Source organism: Neopelma chrysocephalum, unplaced genomic scaffold (assembly GCF_003984885.1).
Source record: "Neopelma chrysocephalum unplaced genomic scaffold, ASM398488v2 Primary Assembly neopelma1_141, whole genome shotgun sequence".
NCBI lineage: Eukaryota > Metazoa > Chordata > Aves > Passeriformes > Pipridae > Neopelma > Neopelma chrysocephalum.
This window is the reverse complement of record NW_020897803.1, coordinates 2,548,172-2,575,341: the sequence shown is the minus strand read 5'-3', so window position 1 is coordinate 2,575,341 and position 27,170 is coordinate 2,548,172. Positions and strand designations below refer to the sequence as shown.

Below are 27,170 nucleotides of genomic sequence, written 5' to 3'. Positions count from 1 at the left end.
ACGAAGAGTCTGTGATGTCTCCTCACACGCACCAAGGGAAAGCTGGGCTTTCAGAGCATCTGCACGCACTGGCAGGTTTTTTCCCCCTGACCCAGCCCCAAGACAGAAGGTCTGAACATGAAATTTATGGTCTGGGTGATGTGCGCCATGAGCTCACACTTTACTAGACAAATTAGATGGGTTGCAATCCGTGCAGCTGTAAACGACGTCCTGCAGGGTTCCACCTGATCTTTTACAGCTTTTCATAAATCAGTACCTACCAGTTTCAGAAGAGAGCCATTAAAAAGAAATCATGGAAATTACATGTTTGCTCAGGGGAAGTGAAATAGAACATTTCTCTAAATCTTTTCTTCTCTCCCCTCCTTTTTTTTTTTTTTTAACTCTTTTTACTTTGTCACTTTGACTATGACATACCCTATCATGTCATCTTTCAACAGCCATGGAAAGACTTTCTATCCTGTTCATCCTGTGTGCCTGTCTACACAGTTGTATTTACTGACATGTGCTGCCTTAAAAAAAAAAAATATCAGCAAGACTCAGGTTAGAGAGACAAATTTAACAGTGAGATGCCAGTTACAAAATGCCCTATTGCTGAAAGCTTTCTCTGGATGTGCCCATTACTTTAACAGTTGGAATTAACCTTTGAGCCATCTGCAGTAGTGAGGAGAACCATAGTTTATTATCATTAGCACAGCTTTTTGTCACAGCACAGGGAAACTTTTGCTGCGCTATCTGGTAACAACAAAGACCACTGAAAACATAATTAGAGCCCTTCCTGATAAAGCATGAAAATGTCATCTCTGGTAGCTGCTGCCTGGCAAGAAAGAGATATACACTAACTTGTAAAATCCAGGAATTGAGACAAAGAAAACAAAAATGTCCTGCCACTTCTCCTGCACAAAGGGTGGTATTTCTGCAAATACACAGAGGAGTTGTCCACATACAATCTTTGTATTGTATCCACTTTGTATTGTAGGAGCCCCTCTCTTTCCATCTCTTCCTCCAAACAACACAACCAACCTTCAGTTTTTAAATCTGGTCTAACCCTTCCACAGTCCATTTCTTTTAAGGGGGAAAGCATTTAAAAAAACATAAAGTAATTTCCTGTGGCAAATTTTAGGTAATTAAAAGCTGATTTTGTAAAGTTAAATTGCTCCCTGAGAGGGAGCAAACCTGAGAGGCTCGTTTGAACACAAATCCTATGGGCTTTATGATTATGGCAAGCTGAGGCACAGAATTCAGGTCTAACAATGATATGGTTTGGAGCTGGCTCCCTGCCAAGTCTCCAAACCTTACCACAAGAAGTCCCCCCTCCACCCCAAAACCAAGGGAGAAGAGGGAGAGAAAAAAACCCGAGAAAACCAAAACGAAAGAGAGACAGCTAAAGGAATATATAAATATATTTACACTTTTCATGGCTAGGCTTCGCGAACGAAGATTTGGGAAGGGCTCTACCCACGATTCTTGCAAGCGCGTTGGTGGCTAAAAAGGCCAATACGAGAAAGGCAAGTCCGGTTGCAAAAGACACAGCAGAAAGACTCCTTAGATGGTATATTCTGCAAGGCTCGATTCTTTCTGCGTTGTCTTTTCTCCTCAAGAGTGGTCCTGCGTGCTTTCTCAAAAGCATCAGCAGCGCTGCTGATTTACACTTATATACAATTGAAATATATATACAATTTCACAAGGAAAAGGGAAAGGGAAAGGGGAAGGGAAGAACAAAAACCAAAATAAAATATATATGTATATATCCCGATCAATAGCCCAAGATCTATCAACTAAAAGAATTAGCAAAGAATATCTTACTACTCTCCTTGGGACAACGGAGAGTCATGCTGGAGCGACTGCTGGCAGCCTCCGCCTCCCAAGGTCGACAAGGCCTTCCCAGGCCTCACTCCCCAACCCGACAGACTCAACAGCAGGGAACCCACACCTCCAAAGCCGCCGGAAGGAAAGAGAGCGAAGGCCTTTCCTCCCTTCTTCTTATACCCCGGCTTACGTAAAAATCGTAGGGAATACCGGGTAAATCTGGGCACTTCCTTGGTTACAAACTGGTCACCAAGGAAGGCCTAGGCCAAACTACCACAAACAAGAAGGCCATCTCCTATCTCAAGAGAAACATAATCCCCAAAACAACAGGTGGCATGGAAAGCAAATTTTAGTTTTATCTTCTACAGCAATCAGAATCATATGTGTGTATCACCAGAAGACTAGGAAATAAATGACATGCCAAGTAGAATTAGAGCTATTATGTTTACTTGATTATCCCTGGACCTTAAAGATAAAAGTCTTCGGAGTTCCACTTCTTCATGCCTATTTTTACGGTATTCTTAGCAGAATTTGTAACTTGGTCCCTAAAATACAATTCAACTCTTAGGGTGGCACATTTGCTTTTCCCAAGGGCCTTCATATGATGCTTGTACACTCTCCAAATAGCAAGGTTGTCACTACTCTTTGGAGTAAAAGGAGAGCTGGAGAAATGAAGAGGGGTAATACAAATAACCAAAGGAGAAAACAATGATGATACACCTCTCTAAATGTCATTCTGGATTTCTTGTTTTCTAGCTCCACGTTGCCTGTTGGTAAAAAGAATTTACCACAGCTTCCTCTAGAATAATGAGCAAATAACATTTCAACTGCCCCATAGGTCAGTCCTTCAATCTTCCCTACTCCTTTTACTGCCCCTCAGAACATGCTTTTTAAGGGGCTTATATCTTCTCAGCATCCTGGTGGGGTAATAAATCTTATGCCTGGGTGTATCAATGCTCCTTAATTTAATTCTTCCCAACACCAAACCACTGCAGGCAAAAAAATATCAGCACATTGCTGAAATGGTTTTCTTTTTCTCATAATATAGCCTAAGCTATGAAATTTATTTTAAAGGTACAGAAATACAGGCACATGGCCATTTCCCGGGATGTGTAGCTGACTGACAGACCCTTAACAGCAACCAGTCATTACTGTTAGAACAGTCTATAGGGTCTTCAGAAGAGGGAGAGAAAAATGCCTCAGAGAGCTCTTAAAATGCTTTTCTGGCTCTTTGGTGTGAATGACGTGCCCTTATATCTCACATTTGGCTGTGCTGTAAATTTCTGCAGACTTCTGCTACAGAATGAGTGGCATCAGGCAGGTTCTTTTTCCAGCATTTACAGTACAGAATTGCCATAAACTCTAACGAGGGCTCCGTGTTGTAAACCCAGCACAGAGAGCTGAAAACAGCAGAACAAAATCCCTCACAATCACAATAAATAGCAATCCCTCACAACAAGGCCACCTGTTGATCCAGCTGAATTACTATTTAAATTATACGTTCAAATATACCCAACTCGGTCTGCTGTAAATTCCTGCCTGACTTTCTCCAGTGGAGTCAAATTAGAAGTGTGAAACTGCAAATAGATGTTTTACTGTCCCCGTAAATGTGAGCCCCGGCAACTCCTAACTTTGAAGGAACAATGGGTGATTCGTGTCTGCCCCAGGCTTGATATTAATGACTGCTGGGAAAATCAGGTGAAAACAGGGCTTTTCTGTCTCTAGCTGCTAAACGAAGTCCCTAAAAATCCCCTCAGTCTGACTCCTGGATTCCCTGCACAATCAAACTATGTTTAGACACCAAGGACTATAATTTACTGTCTTCTTCCATTTTCCTTTGTGATTTGTAGTTAAAGCTTTTTTTCCCTCTCCATGAATTCACTATTTTATGTTTAACAGGCCTCAGAGAGAGAGAGCCAGTGTTGTAGGCTTACATTACTTGAATTCTTTCAGAGCAAGCAGCCTGGTTTAGGATAGAGATTATATTGTTGCTGGATTTTAAACGAAGCTTAAAATTTGCACATAATCTTGCTCTACACAGTGTTTGGCTGAACCCAGACATCCTGACAACCACAAAGCCTAAACCCTCTCTGAAACCTTCCAAGTAAAACTGAAATCTCCTTCCTTCAGCCCCTCATCCTGAAAGTTCCTAACAGGGAGAAACAAACAAACAATATTACAGCAGGTCAGCAATGTATGTCAAGCATCTGAAGCCATTTGACCTGAATGACAAAAAAAGAGAATGTCCAGCCAATACAAATAGACATTTTTTTGCAAATATTTTTGTAAAAACAGGGCTGGAATTATGCTGCATAAAGGAGCAGCCTGATTTTTTAATTTGGCCTGTTCACTTCTCCTTTTTGAGTTTGATTTTCATAAATATCCCACCAAGCTAGAATACCGGTGTGTTTCACTGAATCATTTCCATTTTAAGTGGAAACAAACTTTGTGAGAGGCAAACTACGAATTTTGAATTGCAAACACTGCCCCTGGATGTTGGAGAATGACACCAGCGAGAGCAACACAATGACAGGCAACAAAGCACACGTTTAGCAGTGAACACTTGCAATCAATTACTCCCAAATCACAGGTCGTCTAAAGTCTGCTCAAGGAAATCACTCCAGCAAATAATCCAAACAACACATCAAATTCCATAAAATCAAGGTAGGGTTGTAAACAACTTGCTAACACATGAAAGAAGGTATGAGGAATTAATTATTCATACACATTTTTGAACACTTTTGTGTTTTCATCAGGAAGAGTAACTGACCCTGACCCCCTAAATTTTCTGGGCTCCATGAGAAGAATTTAAACTGTGCTTTTTCTGAAAATAAGTGACTTTCTGGTTTTTCTAACCTTAGCTGTAACAACAGTAGTAATACTTGAATTTTACATGGAGAACTTCTAAGAAATCTGAACCCAAATCTGCCTGTAATGCTGCAATACAATCTAGAAATAATGTCTTTTTTTCCCCCCAATAGAGTTACATAGTGACATGAATTATTAAAAAAGATGTATTTTTTTGATTAAAGAAAACCCATATAAATGCTCATAGATCAATTTTTTATGATTTCCATAGTCAGATTTGCTGCTTCCTCACTGCAGAACTGGAACTTGGAAATGAATGGAAGATGTGAAATTTGAATAACAGTATGGGATATACTTTTAGGCCTCTGAGTGAAGTTCGAGGAGGCAACTACACATTTTATAAGCTTCAGTTCCTGAGTCTTCAATAAAATCTTAAGAGTTTTTATCCATGTACTTGAACTGTCATAAACACAGAGAGGAAGATCAAGCTGCATATTCATTATTGTAAATCAAGAATAACCCCAGTGAACTTGTTGAAGTACCTCATTCTGGTAAAAAAAGAAATTTGGGGTTAAATTTTACTTCAGTTCTATGCATAGAAAAGGTGCATAGTTAACATCCATCATGATCTCCACTTTGAAATTAGCATAAATGTAATCCTAAAATTTTTTTTTAAGCAGCATTATTTCTATAAAAATCTAGGTTGATTTCTCTATTTTTAATCAGTTTTTCCATTTGTATGTCTGTTCATAAATCCTACATTTTGCAACACACAACAAATTAAACTTTGCTTCAGAAGTTTCTAAACTTAGGAACACAGAATCAGATTTTTAATGCTCTGAAAGCATGTTAAACCTAAAGACTGACTGGATAGCAGTTTGGCCGGTTGATTCGATGGAATCAAATGGCTTTACTGAAGCTTTCTGCCTTTACTGAACAAGTCTTTTCCATGGATTTCATACTAAAGGCAGGTCCATGCCAGGAGAAACAGATGTTGAATCCTATTAACAACTCCTGGTTAGCCTGTAACACCTTCATCTTCAAAGATTTGTGGCAAACTTGCAAATTAATTCTCCTGTGAGAAAGGTAATTTAAATTTTCAGAGAGACAGAGAAGTTAGCTAAACAAAATAATCATTTTTAAAAGCCCCAGTAAGGAAGCTGCCTTTGAAATAGATGAAGTTTTGACATTTTCCAGAATAAAATGAGGTCCAACAGATTTTGCAGAACGATTCATAGTTGTGTTTCCAAACTGACAACTGTTCACAAAATTTGAAGTGACACTACCTACAGCTTATTGATAAGCGGACAAAAATCATCAGATGATTTTACAGAACTCCACATAAGCAGTAAGACGTGTCAATGACGTTCCATGTCAGATACTTGGGCTCAGATATGAACTGAGAATAAAGAACTGAACAATAAATGCCCCATTAAAATCTCCTGCCTCTGAGATCCTCAATTTGCAATGCGAAATAAGCAACATTTTCCATGAAAACCCAAAGAAAGTAACAAAATCTCCAGCTGTTAACTCTGAGCAACTTGTAAAAATGATGATCTTTTTTTACACAGAAGACTATCAGCTGTTTATTTTCTGCATTTGATATATGAGACAAAGTCTTGCAATTCTGCACTTAGACATAACTATTAATACAGCTAGAAATAAACAAAAAGACACTTAATAGAGAAATATCCTGAATTCTCAGGTGCTTTCCCCCCCTTTTTGACAATATAATTCTTTCCTCTTCTCCTAAATATGTGTTTGCAGTTTAAAGAAACAACAGCAGCAATACTTGACACTGACTTTCACTTTACCAAAAGCTTATATGGAAACAAGAGCAAATACAGGAGCAGGTTGAGGTCTTTTTGGTGCAGATTCCGTGTCAGTTTTGCAATCAATCAGAGGCCTGGCAGAAATTCAGAATTTCTAAAAGTCATCTGCTGGAATTAGAAACAATTTTCAGGGTTTTTTTCAAGGTTTTTTTTGGCAGAGGCTGTGCATTAACTGGGCTATTGCTGTTTTATAGTGGGGTTCATGAAGACCAAATGCCTTCAATCCCACTTACATGACAGATGTGAACACACACAGAAAATAAAGGAAAGCTGCCACAGCATTTGAGTTGCCTGAATTCTGTATCACTACCCTTATACCTCAAGACCACATTATCTTCTGACAGCTTAATTCATACAGAAATACAGAAATGCTACAGGGATACAGAAATGCTTTAAATATATTGGTAATCACACACACTATTTTAATTTTTTTTTAATTGCCACATAAGATTGATATACATAAAATTATAATATACATTGTAACTCTTGAGAGCCATCACATATATATTTATATCAGAAATATAAGTGAAAAAGTATGAAACAGAAAAGAAAAAAGTATGAAAAATAAAATTTCATGAGTCCATTTAAGATTTGTACACAAAGTATTTCCAGTTGCATGACTCAAGTTACATTTTTTTCCCCACACAAATGAAACAACAGCTAATAAGCCCTTTCAGACCACAGCCTCACCAACTTGCCAGCAGGTGGGTGAAGTGATTCTGACTCTCCAGCTTGAGTTAAAAAAATTTTCCATCTGCTTTGTATCTGTAAGAAATGCTCACAAATGTGAAGTAATGCACAGTGGACTAAAAAAAAATAAGCTCGAGAAGAAAAATAATGAACCTGATCAAAACTGGAAGAACTATGAACTCACTTCCACCCTAAAGATGTCCAAGGACTCCGTTAGAAAAACGAACATCATGTTCAGAAAACAGGAAAGAACAGCAAGACATAAATCAAATAAAAATATCATGAGACTGTGCTTTAGAAACCGCAGGATTTGTACTGAGTTCTGTTCCTATGGCCCCTTACAGAGCTGGTGAACTCCAGGCAGCCTGAGGGACACAAAACACCCATGTGCCCACGGTCTTGTTAGAAAGAGCTCAAGGTGGCCACCTGATTAAAAAGCGAATTTTGACAGGCAAGAAAGAAATCAGCCATACTCTGTACTTTACAAGGAATAAAAATAAGGAATTTTCATGTGAATTTGAGATGAAACACAACACTAGGAAAGGTATTATGAAACGTTTGCTATGCTGAGGCTACAAAAACCCTTTTGTCAAAGTAAGGTTCAAAAGCACATAGAACAGTCTGCAAAGTGATGATCAATAAGGATAAAAAACATCCCCTCGGGTATCAAGAAATTATTAGATGCTATGGAGTGGCCTGAAGGGATAGAAAACTGAAAAGGAAATACAGAATTGGAGGCTCTGACTCCTCTCCTCTATTCCTATGAGGTATTAGTGTAAAACATGCCTGGGCCGTGCCCTGGAATCAGATGTACAGTCAAGCACATCCTTCAGCTGAGGTCAGTTAACAGCAACCTACCCAGAGGACAGGGATATCCTATGCACCTCCAGCAATATGTTTTTAAATAGGATACAACAGTGCTGTATTTTAAACAAACATCAGCTCTAAAATCTGTAAGAAGACACAGGTTTTGCATCTGCAACAGACGTCGTCAGGTTAAACATTTTCCTTGACCAAATACATTCTGAACACCTACAAGCATATGGTGGGCATAAAGCTCTAGCATTCCTCCAGTAGCACCACAGACATGGGGAAAAGAGAGCTGGGATCCCTATAATTTAGATTAATTGCTTATTATGGGTAGGAGGAGAGGTGCTGTGGGAATGCTACGGCCTCAAATAACAACTGAGAGCAGCCATTTGAGCTGGTGCAATCCCCTGAGCCCTGGGGGCTGAGTCACTGAGTGCTTTACCTCTGCAGTGATGCCTGTCCCTCTCTGGTTGCTGACAGCAGAAGAGTATTGGCAAGAATCCCACTGTGTCTCCTTCTCAAGGAGCTGCCCTGACTCGCCACCCTTTGGTATCAGTTACATATTTCTGTACCCAAGGCTGCAGCAAGACCCAAACCCATTTTAAGTCTGGCTTCTCATTTTTCTTCTTCATTTTTCTCTGTCAGCCTGTCAAAAAGTGGTGCTGAACCTCCAGTGCTCAGTCCCTGGCCAGCAGCACCACTGGCTTCTGCTGCAGAAAGAGGGCATGTTCCCTGCCAGCTGTGCCTCTCTGCTGGACATGGATGGGGTGTAGAGCTGGATGCAGCTTCTCAGCCATGTCTGAAGTTTGAGATTAGTCTATTGTGACAATGGTTGTGATCCAAATGTGCATAGACTGCCCAGCACTCCTCATTTGTCATTCTTGATTGTATTTAAGGATAGCCTAGGTTGACCTGCAGACACTGACAGGGCAAGAGTGAGATGGAGAGGTCATGGATCACACGTTCCCTGAACTCCAGTAAAGTCCTTCCTAGAGGGGCAGCACTTGGACTCAACCATGTGCCCACGACCTGCACCCCACAGTCCCCTGTCTGCCACCAGGGAGTGAGGAGCTGCAGAAAGGGAGATTGCACTGCTTGGGAATGTGCAGGGATGTAACAATGGAAAGGCAGTTGGGAAGGAAGGAATAAAAATCCCCTTTGACGCTCCCCTCCTCAGAAATGTGCTCCATATCAAGGTGAAAGCAACAGTCTGCCACAAGGAGCACTTCACTGAGACCTCAGCCAAAGCAGCTGTGAAAAGTTCCCTGCCATGTCAGCAGTCTCCTGCCTTCCCCATGCTGGGCCATGAGCAGAGACCATGGCGTTGTGTTATGGATGTGGAGCCTCTGTGAGCCGTGCCAGTAAAGAACATAATGAAATAGGAGCAAAGAGAGCGAGAGAGAGGCAGGAGAGAACAATATCACACTGTGGAGCTCCTGCACAGACCCCAGCAGGTGCAAACAGTGCTCATACTGAATTTGGTCTCCACTAGAGGATGTCAGCTTTTCCTGGCTATGAACAAGGTAAATGGAAACTATGGTTCAGCATTGTTTTTAGGTCTGCTGTGGTTCAAATCTGTAACTGGAAGGACAGTAAACAGGGAACATTTTGCTTCTGTTTGGAACACAAAATATACAGCATTGGTTTCTGCAATCAAATCTCCAAACCAAAACAAGATAGTTATGATTCCCAACCCCCCTATTCAGCAGAATGCTGCAGTATATCCCTATAAAATAAATATTTGTACCAATCGTTTTTCAAGATGCTTGGAAGAAATATACTTGACTGAGAATATGGTGTTTAAACAGTTTGGTTGTTATCCCCAAAATGTGTTGTGTTGTTTTTGTGGTTTTGTTTTCTGTTACCTGCCAGGTAACAGAAATAATTGCTTCTATAAGTATGTTGGTTTACTATGTGTTAAAGGCTCACCAAACAAATTATTGAAACACAAGAAGTGTGCAAGCCATATTCTCTCAATATATATTTTTTCTCATCTCTGGAGTGGCAGAAGGAGGTAATTATAATCGTCAATCTCCAGCTCAGGCTGTAACACAAAGCCAGGGGGCAGGGAAAAGGAGGCAATTTTACATCTTTTACATCACTTCAGTGAGAGTATGACATTTTGTGCATTGTATAAAGCAACTCACTTTAACCCTACTTAACTAAAGCTCCTCTTTCACCACATGCTCGTTATGCCCTTAGGAGTCAACACACTCTTCAGCTGCTCGCTCTCAATGAGATAAGAATTATCTCATTGTAGTGAAGTTCCAGAGTGTGTTGAAAAACCAGGATTAAAAATGAATGTTTTTAATGCAATTAGGAATACTGCACAGGTTGAAAGTTAATTCCTTGTTAACACACTGATCTAGTAGGGAAAGTAAGTTCATTTTTACGTTTTTGAGTCCTACTGAAAGCAAAAAGATTATTAATGTGATTAAAGTTAAGGTGACTTGTCAGAGAAAAGCATAAAAGTGTATTTGGACCCAACTAAGAAAGTTACTTATGAACATGGCCAGCTGTAACCTATGAAATACTAAAAGCATTTAAAACACCACTAAAGGTCAGAAGGAAAAGGAAGATCCCATGATGGCCAAATCTGCCATCTCTATTTTTCTCAAAAAACTCTGCCCAATCTTACTACGGGTTCCATATCTCTTGCATAAAAGCTTTTCACAAATTGGATAAACAATAGCAAATAATTAATAAAAATAACAGCAATAATAAAAATGATAACAACATCAAATCCTTCTCCCAAAGGAACAGCCAGGAAGCACTCTGTAGCCTTTAAGATTACAAACAGCTACAGTTTAAAGTTGAAGAGGCAGCAAACAAAGTGGACAAAGTCTAATTATGGAAAATGAAGAAATCAAAGACGTTTATGTATGTGCAATGTAAGATGTAACGTCACCTTGCCGCCGCATTGGTGATTATTTTCAGACTGCTGGGATTACGGATTAGCTTGTCCAGGATGCTGACAATCTGCTCAAACTTGGGCCTGTTGTTCCTGTCTTTCTGCCAGCAGTCCAGCATCAGCTGATACAAGGCAGCTGGGCAGTCCATGGGAGGTGGCAGGCGGTACCCTTCATCCACAGCCTTAATCACCTGCACAAGGAGAAAAGTTTTTGACAACTTAAAGGCACTTACACCGACTTGTTTTTATCAGTTCTGTGAGCATTAACGTGGACATTCTGTGTTTAAACAAATGTGTTTATTCACTAATTGTCTTGTCTTGCGATGCCTCTCGTTTATCTGCAAAGTAAACCAGGCAGCAGATTAGACATAGAGGAAGGGGAGTTAAGATACAGTGTGTGACTTTGAGGAAGGTGAGTGTGTAGAAAGGATCTCCAAAACTCACACTCAGTTGAACTAAATCCATAAACAAAAGCTGCAGTTAGTGGGTGCTTGCTTAAGTATGTCAAACTTCAAAAGGTCTTGAATAGAATTCTCTCCACTGATGACCCTTAGCAGCACACACTTCCCACATCCTCCAGTGGGCAGTGCACCCAAAACACCAACAGAATGAACAACCTACCCTGCAGAAAATCAACGTGCCCTCTCAGGGGACATCCTGAACGGATAGACAGAAGATCTTGGGGGTGATCTCACAGGGCCACAAAATATCATTAAAACTTACCTGAAGGAAAACTATGCACGTCCTACTAGGCAATGCCAGCCCAATTCTTGTATCGTTTTCCCAGACTGATAAAATTTGTCTAGATTGTCTGTAATTTTTAAAAATTGACACATACGCACATAAAAGACTAGTTTAGAATTTACACTGTTCAGAAGCTTTTTAATACAACATTTTCACTAGAATCTAACACCTCTTGATCAGGCCAATGGATTCAAAGTAGAAAATGACAAAGCCATATTCTGTTAATCTTTCCTTTTTATCTGGATCAGTTACTTGAAAAGCAGGACAAACTATTCTGAGTCAGCACAGGGATAGGAAAACAGTTTATGGTTTAAGCAGCCATGAAGGAGAGGCACATAAATAGGTTAATCCTTCTGTTTCTGATTTTAATGTGATATTCTTAAAGGCATTCCACTGGTATGTCAGCCCATGTAACAGGATACATTAATCTCCACAAACAACAGAGAAAATGTTCATGACCAATTAATAGAAATACATTGTTTTGTGCAGAGACCTGGATTCCAGAGGTGCATTCATTTGAAAGAAAGTTTTCTTCTCTTTTTCCTTGTTTAATATAAAGTACTACAGAAAATGTCTGACTACAACTGTTATGGACTTTTTTTTTTTTTTAAATTTAGGGCTAGTAACAATATGTATCAGCTCCCTGGAGAATCTATTTGTACTAATGACTGCACTTCAGAAAATTTGGTTCATAAGTAACTCCCATGGAATAAATTTAAAATTAATAAAGCAAAGAATCAAAAATAGATATATTAAAAATCTTATTTGGGGAAATGTTATGCTTCTTTAAAAAGTACTGGGAGAGATCCATTAATCATTTGGATTGCAGGCTTGGACAGTTTACAAATGTAACAGAGAAGCCTGTATTGGAAGTCGTCTAATCAGATCACTCTACTCTTTTTTATCCATTGATTATTTCCAGAAGCATTTTGGTTTCATTAAACTCTTAGTAGAAATGCTTTGCTTCTCTTTTTCACAAGTGCCAAGAGCAATTGATTCTGTGTATTTGACATTTACAGAAAACTTCTCCAGCATATTATATGAGTGGAACCAAAGGGGATCAACAGAAATTTAGGAGGGCTTTCTAACAATAAGCTAAGGAATGTAAAAGGTAATGACCTCATTGCAGTGGAATTCTTTGAATCATCCTACAGAAAATCACCAATGTGATAAAATTCTCTATCAGAGCTCCAAAATACCCTGCTATAAAGATGGTGGCTCTTTGTTAAGTCCTAATGAACTTCTAGTTGACCAGGGAGTGGAGATTTTCATCTCCAAATCTTATTCAATCAAAAACTCAAAGCCACCTGGTTTCATTATGCTTCGCTTCCCTTCACAGCTTGATTCTTTATTTGAGAACATCACTCAGATAACAATATACTTACATCTTGGTTGGACATCTCCCAGTATGGTCTCTCTCCATAAGACATCACCTCCCAGAGAACAATCCCATAGCTCCAGGCATCACTGGCTGACGTGAACTTCCGATAGGCAATGGCTTCTGGGGATGTCCATCGGATGGGAATCTTGCCCCCCTGGAAGCAGAACAAAATAAAATAATCTACAGCACTGCAATGAATATGATTTTGCATGATTGATTATTTTATCTCTGAGATTCTCAATTATCATTATACTGGTGTAAAAAAAACAGTGTAAGCTGGGAAGTGCTACTGCCATTTGTTATGAAAGCATCTGGGAAAATCTGGAGTGTAAAATACATTACACTCCAAAATCTACTGAAGCTATAGATATATAGCATAGTATACATACTGTATTCACTTACATACATACATAAATGTGTAGCATAATATGCACAGGTAAGAGTAAACAGTTAGCTAAGTATGGTTGGTTTTCAGTTCTAAAATGTTTGTAAACTGGCACTACAGTCATACAACATTAAAGACTGAAAAACCAGTACACGGTCCTTGTTTATAACCCAGGTCCTCTTGCACAGCACAACAGGGCTGGATTCAGCTGCCTGTAAGGCATCCAAGGGAATTCCCTGTGGGTGTGGAACCTGCTTAGTTTCACCGTGTTTTCACCCCGTGTTTTCTGGGACATTCAAGGAAAATGAGGGGCCGTGGTGTTGCTCTGTTTCACTAATGCCAAGCCTACAATTGCACAAGCAATTGTGACCACAGGCACAAATTTCCTGTTCCAAAGGTGCCCGAGACAGTCATGGGGAAGACATGTTTGGATGGGGTCACCTGTGCAGAGAGAAGGGGGCAAAAATGTCACCTGAGGAAGTGGCTTTGAACACTTTTTACAGTCATAAGAGAAGCAAGCCATCATTAAATGATGTAAGAAGAGAATTGAAGGTACCAGTACAATTAACACTGCACTTGGGGGAACATCTCTCCCAGGTTATGGCCACCACTTGGTGCCATAGGTTAAATTAGTAAAATGTACACAAGCAACATCAGGCTGAGTTTCTGGAACATGAAAATTAGAGGAAAGAGACAATTTCCAATGGTGCCAGCTTTTGTAGAGGTTTTCACTACTGATTTGTGAGTCAGACATGAGAAAATTGAGTTCTAAAAGTCAGTAGTGCAAAAGTTGTGACTGAAAATTCTGGAGTGAATATATTTGAATACAGAAAACTGGAAGAGTTTAAAGTTGTTTCCAGTTCTAGGGGTACACAACAAGTACAGAATATATTCTGAAGATTTCACACTAGACTAGCTATTTGCAGTACCTCTCCAAGCCCCATTATACCACAGTCATACACCTATCCTCACAATAACCTGTGTGGGAAGGGAGTGCTCAAATTTTCACTGAGTAACCAGCAAGAAAAAAAGATTTAAATATATTAATGCTTTCCCTACACTCCCATAAAGTGTACCTGCACTGAGGATAGCCATACACTCACCAGTTTTATATGGACTAGCTTGGTTAAGAATAGAAATGCAGACATTGTTAGTGTTAATTAGAAACCTAAATGCAGTCTAAATACACTGAAGCCTGAGCATCTTCATTTTCATGGCTAATATTGCCCAAATTAAATTAACTATAAGCAACACAGGCAGGCCTGACTCAGGCCACAATTTAGACCCCCAAAATGTCACTATATATGTCTTAGAGGTTTGGCAAAGGTCAGGGAGGGAATTATCTTGGCATACAGTTTTTGTGGATCCCATTCTATTTATCAGGCTCCCTACCAAAAGGAAAAACCTTTATTTCACACTCAACCCTTAAAATTTGGTAAACACTGAATTTAGACATGAACTTGTGGACCAACAAATAGAACAGAGAAGATAAATGGCAGTATTTGAAACCACTATTTTATCACTGAAGCCAGATGAAGAGCTATTAGATGATGTTCTTTAGTCACAAAAAGTACATTGTATGTTCTATTCATTATAAATTTATTCACCATTCTCAGTGTTGCTACAGGACATTACCAAGAACATAAAAATGACTGTATTAATAAGAAATATTATACTTTCTTTACGAATGTCCAGGGTCCCTCAGTGAGTCCAAGGTACAGTCAAGAAACAAGGGAAGCTCTCCTGTATCCTAGTGTTTTCACAACAAATCCTCTTACAGTTTTAGATGTTGGGCTGATAAAGACATCAATAGCTCTTTTTCAAGCTTTTTTCTACACATACTAATAGTGAACTCTGATTTCCAATAATTAATGCCAGTTCTGGGGGGATGCCACATCCTAAATTTACACAAAAACTCCACCACATCTGCCAGGACAAGGTGCTTCGAGTTTGGAGTTTTCAGAATATTGCTCCTCAAAAAAATGAATTTCCATGGGTGGCTTCAGGCTCACTTTTTAAATTTCATGTTAAGATACAAAAATGAAGCCCTTCTTGCATAACCCTAGAGAAATAATTGCCAGATACCACACAACAAAAATATGCTCAGGGCTAGAATATGAGAGCTTTAGACAAGGGCCGGAAATATCATATTTGATAAAAGGTCTTTACCTTTGTAATCTTATGTAAAAAGTCATTTATGCAACTGGAGAAACACATTTACAAAAAAATGACATTAATTAGTCTCTTAACATTTTGGGTCTGCTTTATTGCAGAAAGATTACCAATTCAATGAAACCAAGTTCTTCTGGCTTAGCTTTGGTGAAAAAGGAAAGTACATCAACCCCAGATTCCATTACAAGGAGTCAGTGGCTTTCAAATTTTCTGTGCTAGGTCTCAGTCATAATCCTATACAAGCAGATATATGTAGCATTTCCATAAACAAGACAAAAATAAGAAGAGTATTAAAATGTAGTTAAAAAAACCCAACTGCCACTGAGTAGAGTATAAAACTTTTATTTTGCTATTCTGCTTCCAAATTTATCATAAAAATGTCAATCTTATATTTCGTTATTTTTCAATAATTTAAAAACAACAATAAAAAAGTCTGATAAATACTTTTTAGACAAATAAGCATTTTAACAAAAAAACAATTGCCCCCAAAGGATTATGCAACATTCGTGTTTTAGCAGACGTCCAAATATCAATATATGCAGAAAATGTGAAGAGTTTTATCAAACTAAATGCATGATTTTCTACTGCTGTTATCTTTGAAAATTGTAGTGCTTGCTGCATTTCATATACTCTACTTTAAAATCAAAACCCCATGATCATTCAGCATTAGACAATGCCTTTGCATTTCTCTCCCCTATTTTTGAGAAATACTCAACTCCTTTGAACAAATATAACATTTCCATTTTTCTGCTTTACCAGAAATCAGGATATTCTTTGTAGTATCCTTTACCAATATCAAAGATATCTTACATAATTTACCTTCACATAAATAAAACCAAACACTTTCTCCTAGACCAGAGAGCTGGAGCTGGAAAAACTAGGCTCCCAAATGTGTTTCTTTCCTTGTCTCTTATTTTTTTATTCCCCTTTTTCCCAGTCTCCTAATATTTAAATTACTATCATGACACCTGCTAGTACTTGTAATATATCTAGTGATTATTTTCTGAAGATAAGTACAGGTTTTATATATTTTTGTCATGGTCTCCCTTTAAGGCCGTGCTTATCACGAAGCCAACTAAGCTGCCTGAATTTGAGTAGAAAGAAGGCTTTAGTATTAGAAATCGTAGGAGTTTGTTATTGCGGCTCAGAATCCCAGGCAGTCTAGGTCAGAGAACCTCTCTCAGGGTTTGAAATCAGTGAGCCAGCAGTAACCCAAAGTTTTATCTGCTGTAGATGGAGCTGTGATTCCTGCAGTATCTGCCTAGTCAACATAAGTCATCTAAAGCCAATGAAATCCTCGATTTATTTCTAGCACGTCTGGCACTCCAGCACAAGGCAGCTGTTTCCAGGACTTCATAACCCATTCCAATATTCTGATTTATAATCTGCTACAGGGTGACTGCCACACGCACCTAAGCCACAGGCCTGGGGAGAGAAGAATCAAGAAAAATAGATTCTAACAGAATAACCAGAAAAACCTGAAGGTAAAAGCCTGGCATTAATTCATTATGCCAGGACATAGGATAGTTCAGGAGATATCTTGCTGGTACAGAACAAGAGTTTCATGTGAGTGAGACAAGTCTGACTTACCCTCTCACATGTCTGAAAATTATCTGATGCTACTTGTCAGTTCCTTCCTAATGATTATTTTATCTTGAAATTATCTCCTCCTTGAGTAGTCGGTGATAACAGAGCACTTTTTCTCTCCCTTGTGCTTATCAGACAAGAGAGTTTATGGGGCTTACTTTCCTGTCACACCCTTCAAAACATTCAGACTGTATTATAGTGGGTTTGCATATATAGGGAAAGCACAGCAGATTTCTGTCAAGCATTGGCTGCAATAATTTCTGCATAACAGAAAGAACTTGTGTGTACCCTCCTCACTCTGGCACAGTTAGCTGGGGGTACAGGCTACTGGAATAGCCATCCAAGCACAGTATTTTTAGAAGTGATTTATGTTTAATGAGAAGTTATCCATGCAAGTGTAATAACTGGACAGTCTTTTACATTGAAATGCCATGAACACCAGTGATGTAGCTACCTATGCAAAGTTCCTCTACTGATTACCCAAATATTATGTCTTTGGGAGACATAATTACAGTCCCTCTACAAGTGTGATAGCTTAAATTTACTTCCACTTCATGCTGTGTCATTAGTCCACCCGCTTGTCATACAGACATCTAAAAATAATAAGGATAAAACAGATCAATTTGACAATGACAATTTTAATACAATCTTGGCCTTTCAATTAAAAGTGAATAGATATGGAGGACGGAGATAATTACAATACACCCCCTCAGGCACAAAGACTCAGTTAAAAAAAAAAATCCAAACAGTCAGTCAGCCAGAATGACTGGCTTTATTTCTATAAGCAGGCAGACCCCAGGCTGCCAAAGGCCTTTTGTGGTATTGTCAGTGACAATAATTCAGGAGGTAAAAAATGACCCTGTCAGGTAGGAAAGTTTCTTACAACTCCTGATTTCCTGAATTTCACATATGCACTTGTGATCTTTGCGTTGTCCCTCAGACTTCTCGTACAATAGCATGAATATCACAGATTATGCATTGATATACAAAGGGATACATAAAGTATTGATATATAAAAGGATACACGTTCATATCCTTTATGCAAAGCTTCAGACATTGCTTCTGAGAACAGCACAACATAAAATTTCACCCAGTCAGTGGTGTGTATTGAAAGCCTGAGGGGCTTGACTGGGCTTTTTGGGGGTAGATCAATCCTCACATGCAATTATGAAATAAAGCAACGGGATCACGCTCAGGCTTTGACATTTACAGGTGGAAAATTGTGGTAGAAAACGAGACGGAATATATGAACCCTCCATCTTTGCAGCTAACTCTGTAAATTTGCCTAGTACCACTGATAGTAAATGGACAACTGGGAATAGGAAAAGGTGGAGGGGAGGAAAAAATCTGTACCCATCAATATAATACAAACTCTTTAATGTTTGAAATTACATCTATAATTTAGATATTTTTTTTTTGTCTTTTCAAAGATCTTCTAAAGTAGTTGTCATCCTTTATTTTTAAAGGCATGAAATAGTTTGGGATGATGCCATATTTAGGTATGAAACAGTTTGGGATGATGTCATTGTTTTAAAAAGTGTCAATATTTTTGTCTTGGCTTTGTCATATAATTAGGGCTTGCAAAATGCACTAAGAGCAGCCTAGGAAATGGTCCCATGTTTTGTGATATGACTAAGCAGCAGGAACGTGAACTACTCAGCTTTCTGCCAGTAGAGTGAAGCTCTGTTTCAACACTTGTGGTCCCCACTTGCTTAAGCTGGGGATCAAACATACCCCATGGAAATGCTTGACACATACATAAGATTCACTTCAAAGGAAATTACGTCAAAAAATGTATAGCAAATAGCCTTGTTTTTTCTCACAGAGCCAGGATGTGGCAGAGGTATATTCACAGCAACTACCTTTGAAGAAAATTAGATTTATACTAGGTTGTATTTGAAGGTTTTAATTACCTGAGTGTCTTCCTGCAGCAGTTTGCACATACACCATAAATGCCAGATGGAGTTTACTAAACACAGATGATTACACTTCACAAAATAGTTGTTTCCATCTGATTTCACTATCTAATTGCAAAGAGGGAGGTAGGCTTAGGAAATAGGTGACATGAGATAAATATGCTGTGCTTGGTACTGGGCCAGATTAGTGTCCTGTTTGGGCACCACATTTAAGGAAAATGTAGTGAAATTGAAAATAATCTGAAAGAGACCAGCAAGCACAGTAAGTTTGGGAAAAATGATTAGAAAATAAAAGAATGGAGAGATGTGGGTGAAGAGAACAGCATCCTCCATGCATCTAAGTAGGTGTTTTAAGGGCGAGATCAATCTACTGCCCATGGCAGCAGTGGCAGGACACAGAGTAATTGCCTTAGTACATCCTGGGGGAAGGATGTTAAATCTGTGATTAGATAAATACTAAAAATACTATACTTAAAATTGTTTACCTTGGGGGACAGTAACACCCACTACTTTCACAAGAGTTTTTAAGAATAGAGCAGGCAAGTATCTGACACAACAATACACCTCTGCCTGGACTACAGGTCATTTACTCTTGAGGAATTCTTGCATTCCATGAATATTTACTTATTAATGCTGAACCTATACTGGGTATGAAAACTGCTTTCTCCTACTAATGCCTCTTTATATTAACCATGACAGATCTCTGCAGACAGTTTTCCAAAGTGCTATATGTTGCATATTACTAACAACATGACAAAGCTTATCAGATGTCAAAGAAAACACTGAAAGGTCAAGTAAAGAACAGAGTCTTTATGCCTGGTAAGTTATGAAGGTATGATGGATAAATATTTATCTATAAATGTATGTATATATAATGTGTAAGAAAACAGCTAGGATTTCTTTACTCATTTGTCACAGGTTATTTTATTTCAGTCATGAAGAAGACAGCAATGAAACTACTACAATAATTGATTGCTCCTGTCAGTGTTCAGGAATGAAGGAAGCCCCAGAAAATCCACATTAAGATTGTGCTGATACTCTCTAATCTGGTTTGTACAGTGAAGATGAGATGATTACCAGGAGCAATGCAAATTATTCTTGACTAAGATACTGGATATTAACGTCCTTTTTTCTGAAGTTAACAAAACCCACTTGCAATAGCATTAAAGGGGACAATCAGATATGCCAGTGTAATATCCATGCACACAAAGCTAAAGCCTTCCACAATAAACCAGCAGCGTTTTTCAGATGAGAACCAGAGCTGCAGCAAAAATGTATTCAGAACACACTGTGGCTTTCCTGAACTTTTCCTAAGCTAACACTATAACTTCCAGGGAGCTTTTCAGACAGGATAAAATTCAGAAAAGAAAAAAGCAGCAGACTACATTGTGGACAGTCCCCTATCTGATAAAAGCTTCTCTAAAGATAAAACAGAGCTAAGTCTGCTTGATATCATTACCTCTCCAAAAGACATGTAACATTTTGTATATATGATATAAGAAGGAGACAGTACAGGAGGCTTATTACATTGTTAAGCAAGATTTATTTTTTTGTTTCACTCAAGTTTTTACTCAGTTAGAGGTACAATAGAAGGTAGAACTGATATACCCTTGAAGAACAGTGATATCAGTATGCTCCAATCACACATATGTCTCATCATGCTAGAAGACACACACACAAAAAAACTAGATGGGTAGGTTGTTTTTTTTACTGTGTGAAAATTAAATCAGCAGTGCAACTAAATGTGCTCAAAGCACACATGAAGTTTTAGATTATTGGGTGCCAAACCCGCTCAGGCCTTAATTATGGTGTTCACTCCTTTACACATCCAGAAGAAGCTAAGCCAAGAATTTTGCATACTTTAAAAAAGTAGTCTACCAACAGAAATTATATTTTTTTCCTTCTATCTTCTCCGAGACATGAAATAAAAAATAGCTGTGATGAGCTTCTGGTTTACTGAATGTCTCTCGCCTCTCCAACACAGCCTCAGGGACTCCATCACATTTCAGCCTTTGTCACCACCAACAAGAATTTTAAAAGGACAAAGAAACACAGAAACTCACCCTTGTGGTGTAAGCAGCTTCTGGGTCATCTTCCAGCACACGAGAGAGACCAAAATCTGAGACTTTGCACACCAGGTTACTATTGATGAGGATATTACGAGCAGCTAAATCTCGATGGACATAACCCATGTCGGACAAATATTTCATGCCAGATGCGATGCCTCGAAGCATTCCCACTAGCTGGATGACTGTGAACTGGGCATCATGTTTCTGGAAAACATTTGAAATGTCATTTGAGAGACTGCTCATGTTGCTCTGCACACAGAACTTTTGATAAAGACCCTGAAAGCTCCCCAGTGAAGAGCTCATGATCAGGCGTTGTGATTTAAATGCCACATGTGGAAGTATGTTGAGCTGAGAGGGATAATCTCCCAGGCAGCTGAGGGAAGGGGACAGATTTGCAATTCAGATAAAAATTCATTTTTCCCCTTCTTGCTGTCATCAGAATTTTAATTTCCTAGATGGGACATAGATGTGTGAAAGCAGCACATAAATCTAAGTCGTGTGTGCTCCTGAGACTGGAGCATCGGGACATTAGAGAAACAGATGTCCAACTTCCCTGAAAGGCCATAGGAATTTTCAGTGAAAATCTCAGCCTTACCCGATGGACTAATGAATGTTTTCTATTACACAAGAATTTTTTTCTTTTTTTTTTTTTTAACAAAAGCAAATGTTGATCTGAGTCAGTGGCTTTCAAATTCCATTAACTTTAAACTAATTCCTCAAATTTTTCCTCAACTTCAGGAACACAAAAATTAAACACACTGTGACTTTGCCTAGAAACCACTGGTTGCATATATTTCTAATCATCGACTTCTAGGTGCATGGTTTAAATCTCCCAGCTTTTACTAATCTGTTTGTTAACATCCAGCTTTGATATTGATACATAGTTACATAGACAATAGGACGACAGTGTGTCACAGTGCAGCTCTCAGATGAATTCCCCAGCACTGTAAATGTATCATCATGGGCACCTCTCCAACCCTTCCTTCTTCTGCTTCCAGAATTTTATTAAATGCATAGGAGCTGGTTCTGCCACGTGAGGTGATCTCACATGAATCAGTCTGCAAGACTGATTGCATTCATCTCATTTTTGATTAGTATACTTAGGGGCAATATTAGCACTGTAAACATTGGACAAATATATGCAGCAGATGCTTAGAGTCTCTCAGAATACCCCTTCATGAAGAAATTAATTATTTTAAAAGACTCTTAGCAGCTCCCTGTCATGAAACCTTTTTTTTAGAGTCAACACAAGAGAATTTATATAGACCCTGAAAAAGATTTAGCTAGAAATCAGGTTTCTAAACATGAACAGAATCAGATGTTCAGAGAGCCTTTCCATGGCAATGGGGAAAGCAAACTAACTAGTTTCAAAAGGCATTTATTAAAAGGGTTATATGCCCTGATTTGCCTGTGATATTAATGAATCACACGATTCTTATCTATGCTTCCACACAACAGAAGTAAAAAGAAAATCACACTCAAATGAACGAACAAGCTGAACAACTGTTCTGTACAGTCAGAAATTATTCTCCTTTCCTCAGAGCTTTCTTCAAGGATTTTAAGCCTAAACAAAATATATATAGTTCAGCACAGATATATTTTGTTCAGCTACACTGACACATTATTTATATTTATTTTACATGCTCCAGTGGACAACATAACATATATAGTACATACTGAAACTAAGGTTGACAATGTATTGCCTTTTGGGGTTAAATGTCTAGTTCTATGTTATGAATTTGGGGGATAATGTCATTCAACCGTGGCAGAACCAAAGCAGTCTCCCAGCCACAGCTGAGTTTGCCCTAACAAATTAAAATTAAACTAGTGTTTCCCCTCAGATGGGATTTCATTTCTTCTACACTTCTTGTTTTTCCACAAGTAAATCTTGGTGACACAGGGAGTGCTCAAATTTTTTTAGGCTCCCTACCAGCTTTGACAGTAAACAAAGATAAATCAACAGCATTATTAGTATGCCTAAGGTTAGAGAAAGAAAACAGGCCAATAAACTTTGCTAGCTAAACATATCCAACATCCTCAGGTAAGGGGTTATTCCCTAAACTTTTCATGTTTAGGGAAACAGCTTTTGACTCAGCACTATTGGTTTACTGATAAAATTTCCACAAATCCGTTCATCTTGGAAATCACTTGCTAAGACATAGAGGCTGCCAACAAATAAGCATAAGTGCCTTCAGAAAAACAATTTTCCTTTTTGTGTGCCAGAATGCTGTTCTGTTTTGTTCATTTTTAATAGATTTGACATACCAGTGAAACCAAAATTGTCGTTATTTTTTAATAATACTTACTGCAAGCAGTCAAAATCGACCTGAAGATCCCTACCTGGCTTTCTGAGCACGTCACAATACACACCAACCCAAATGAAAATAATGAAGTATCAAGCAAGAAGAGCTGATGATGAATCAGAGCAGAGTGGCAGTAATTTCAGAACAAGTTCAGAACAAGAGCCAGTTCTGCACTGTTTAGTTTTCTATTGCACTTACCCGTAGGAAGCTGTCCAAGGAACCATTTTCCATATATTCAGTAACAATCATAACTGGTTTACCTGCAAATAGATTACAGGGGTAAGGCATTTAAAATGAATACATAATGACCAGTAAAAACAAGCATTTCAGAAATGCTCTCAGACCTTCCAAACCCCAAGGATAATTTTACATTTAGAAAGAAATTAAAAGATGTATGGGCAAACTAAACAACATAATTGTGATTCCCCTGACATCAACAGAAATATAGTGATTTCAGCATAAACTGATAGACATTTTAGCAACTCAGGTCCCAAGAAACAAAGTGAAGCATCCTACATTTTCAGTATACAGTGTCCTACCCATCACTGTTGAATATAATTCATCACATAACTTGAATTTACACAATGAATTGCTGTACCTTGCCATGCATTTGCCCACAGGTTCCTTTGGAAAGGGAACTGGGCACTTGCTGTGGAAGGAGTCATATATTCTCTTGAGGTGCCCTGGTCTGCACAAGGGAGGTGGTAAAGACCATGGAACACTGCTCTGCTGCATGGGCACAATAAATGTATTCCTCAGGTAAGGGAGAGAATAAATAGAGCCCATGGAGGCAACAGCAAAACCCCCTCTCCCTCAGGAGGGTATTTACAATACGTTTAAACTATTTACCTTCCATATTTTGAGGAGGAAGCTTCAACTTTGAAGAGAAGCTTCAGTACCATGAGCTGAGGAAAATGTTGGGGTGGGGATAAAGATGAAAAGGAAAGTGCAGAACAAAACACAGGGCACTGGGAGAAAAAGCAGAGCTGTAACATTGTTATTTTCCAGTACTGGGGCCATCCCTCCTTCCAGGCAGTCCTGGCTCGTGCTGTGGTGGGATCACTGACAGCACAAACCTGCATGGGAGCTGAACATGCTGCATCCACGGGGCAGCAACAAGCTCTAAGGAAACAGCCCTGTGTTCTTGAAATTACTTCAATATCTTCAAAAACTATATTCAGATCAGTTTTTGAAACCATTCTTCCTATCCTGGAGTATATTGTAACATAACCAAGGTCTTATATGAAACTCTGATATGTGGGGGAAAAATGAACGCAAAAATTAATGTGATTATGGTGAAGTTTACAGGCAAAGGTCACTGCCCTGCTAATATTTTACCATCATACGGATTTTATTATTTCATAATATTTTCTAAAGCTTTGTTTATTTTCTCTTTGTGGTAGAGAGGGAGAGGTGTGTAAGGGCATGAAGTCATTTAAGGAGATGACTTATTATTTCACATATAATACAGGAAGAGGCATCTGACCATAAAAGTATGATGAAGGCCTGTACATTGTATAGCAGTCATGGTGAAATTTTAACTCCTAAAACTGAACAGCATGATGCTTGAAAGAGGTATCCAGTTTAACTAAAAACAGGAAAGTCATTAACAAAGCAAAGTAAATGGTAACAACTCCTTTTTCTGTTGGTTTTTCAAAAATACAGGTTCTACAGATGGAAATACTTGAAAGACAAACAGTAGTTTCAAAGAATAAGCTTAATATAATGACAAGACAACCCTTCGTCCCCTTTACATGGATTAATAGGTTCAAATATCTACTTTCTATGGTGCAAATGTGTTATATCATTTACATATGACATATGACACATATGTCATATCTGTGGGAATCACACTAATGAATAATTGACAGTCATCAATTAACTGGTAGGAAATACTCTGCCCAAAACATTATTCTTGAATTATAAAGGAGATGGTACAGATAAAAGATCTACCAATGCAAAAGCTAAAAAAAACCCACAAAAAACACAACTGTTTGTGCTTTCTCTTGTTAGCAAGAAATGGTAACAAGGGATTTCTGGTAACACCCAGAACATGCTGCTGGACCTTTCCAATGGGGCTCTCCAAAGCTATCTATGATAAATCCATGGACCTCAAAACCAGGAAACATTTGTCTGGTTTCTGTACAAACTCAGTCAATTTTATGAGACTTATCAGAAGACCTTAATTAGAGTAAGAAGATATGGCTTTCAAATTATTACAGGAGCGTCTTCCTGCCTTGCTCACCCTAAGCACAGGGTTTCACTCTCATTAAGTTGGAAATGTGCCCATAATAAGAAGTACATGCTCTGAAACAACACGGTGCAGCTTTAAAAGAACATTCTGCATTCATTTATCAAAGGAGAGCCTTTTATACATGATAACAAGTTGTGTCAACAGTGTTGCTGAAGTTTATTATACTAACAGGCTACAAATTGCTGTAAATTATTAGTAAACTAAGCAGAACATGCATGCTAGTTATTAAGAATAAGGCCTACAGTGTGCCCAGGAGACCAGGGCAGCAGTAGGAAGATGTAGAACTGAAATCCACGAGAAGCAGAGAAACAACTCTGCACTGGAGCAAAGGGGCCACCCCAGTTTGAGGACTTCTCATACTAAATGGTCCTGTTAGGGGGATTGTGACAATTGCAGTCATCAGGAGTTGCTTCAGAAGATCTGTTTACTGTGAAAAGTGAATTAGTGTGTACAGTAAAAGAATTACTAAGGGCCACCTGTTAAGCAAAATTTGGTTAATGAAGAAAAGGTCATATCTCCTGTTTATCATGCATTACTTGTGCTGAGAGTGAACCATCACATACTCCACAGGCTCTCTACTGACTGCACATATACTAATGCCTTTTAGGTGTGATTTAATAGCTATTATTAAAAAGTATGAACACTTGTTAACTTATTAATAGAGTATATTGATTTGTTTAAAAAAAACCAACAAACTAATTCAAATCCCACAAGCTTCTTGTCCTTCTATCACCTCACAGACTGTTAAAGAAATTAAATTATTAACTTTACTTGCAGCAAAATGGAGACAAATAGCTCCAGAACAGATTTCTCAACTTCTGTACTGAAGCCGTATGGAGAGGGTGGTATATCCCTGAGGCTTTCATTGACTTCATGTGGGAATATTCAGAGCTTGCTGTCCCACACATAGATGTGATAGGCAGCTGGCACTCCTGACCCCCCCAAGCAGACAGGACTCTGCTGTGAATACAGCTGAGTAGCAAACTCACTCACAGTCACTCATACAGAACACAGATAGAATTGGTAATGCACGTTCAAGAACAATGCACAAATTCCTGCATGCACAGCAATTAAATTATTTTCTCAAGTGCTCCAGGAATACAAACCGTAACAAAATAGATTTTAGCTCAGCTGTGTACAGAGTGATGCTGGTGTTTCAAGTGATTTTGTGACTGCAAATCTTATTCTGACTGTACAAAGTGTGTGTCATTACAAAGCAGGAGGTAACCTTCATTTACACAGGCAGACCTGGCAGCCCTTTCCTAATAGGGCTGTGAGACCTAAGATAACAAATAACTTCTTTGTTATTTAAATCAGCAAAATAGACTTTCATGAATCACACCTAGAGAAGTCATTATTATAATTATGTATCTTCATAACATATAGGGTTTTACATACCTGTCACTAATTATTTTTAGACATAAACTGGTGGGGTTTTTATTTTATATATTTTGTTGCAGTAGGCTATTAAATTCTTTCATACCTATGTTTTTGAAACCTTG

At 38.5% G+C, this 27,170-nt stretch overlaps 1 protein-coding gene across 2 annotated transcripts in view; it reads right to left on the bottom strand.

Annotated features, from left to right (window-relative positions):
- Positions 1 to 27,170, bottom strand: part of EPHA3 (EPH receptor A3) — a 206,343-nt gene that overhangs the window by 6,781 nt on the left and 172,392 nt on the right. For both annotated transcript variants that reach the window (XM_027699756.1, XM_027699755.1), the window contains exons 12-15: positions 23,613 to 23,674; positions 21,106 to 21,315; positions 12,987 to 13,136; positions 10,855 to 11,048 (exon numbers count right to left, since the gene is read on the bottom strand). In XM_027699756.1, the coding sequence (XP_027555557.1) occupies positions 10,855 to 11,048; positions 12,987 to 13,136; positions 21,106 to 21,315; positions 23,613 to 23,674 (616 nt within the window). The remainder of the gene's footprint in view (positions 1 to 10,854; positions 11,049 to 12,986; positions 13,137 to 21,105; positions 21,316 to 23,612; positions 23,675 to 27,170) is intronic.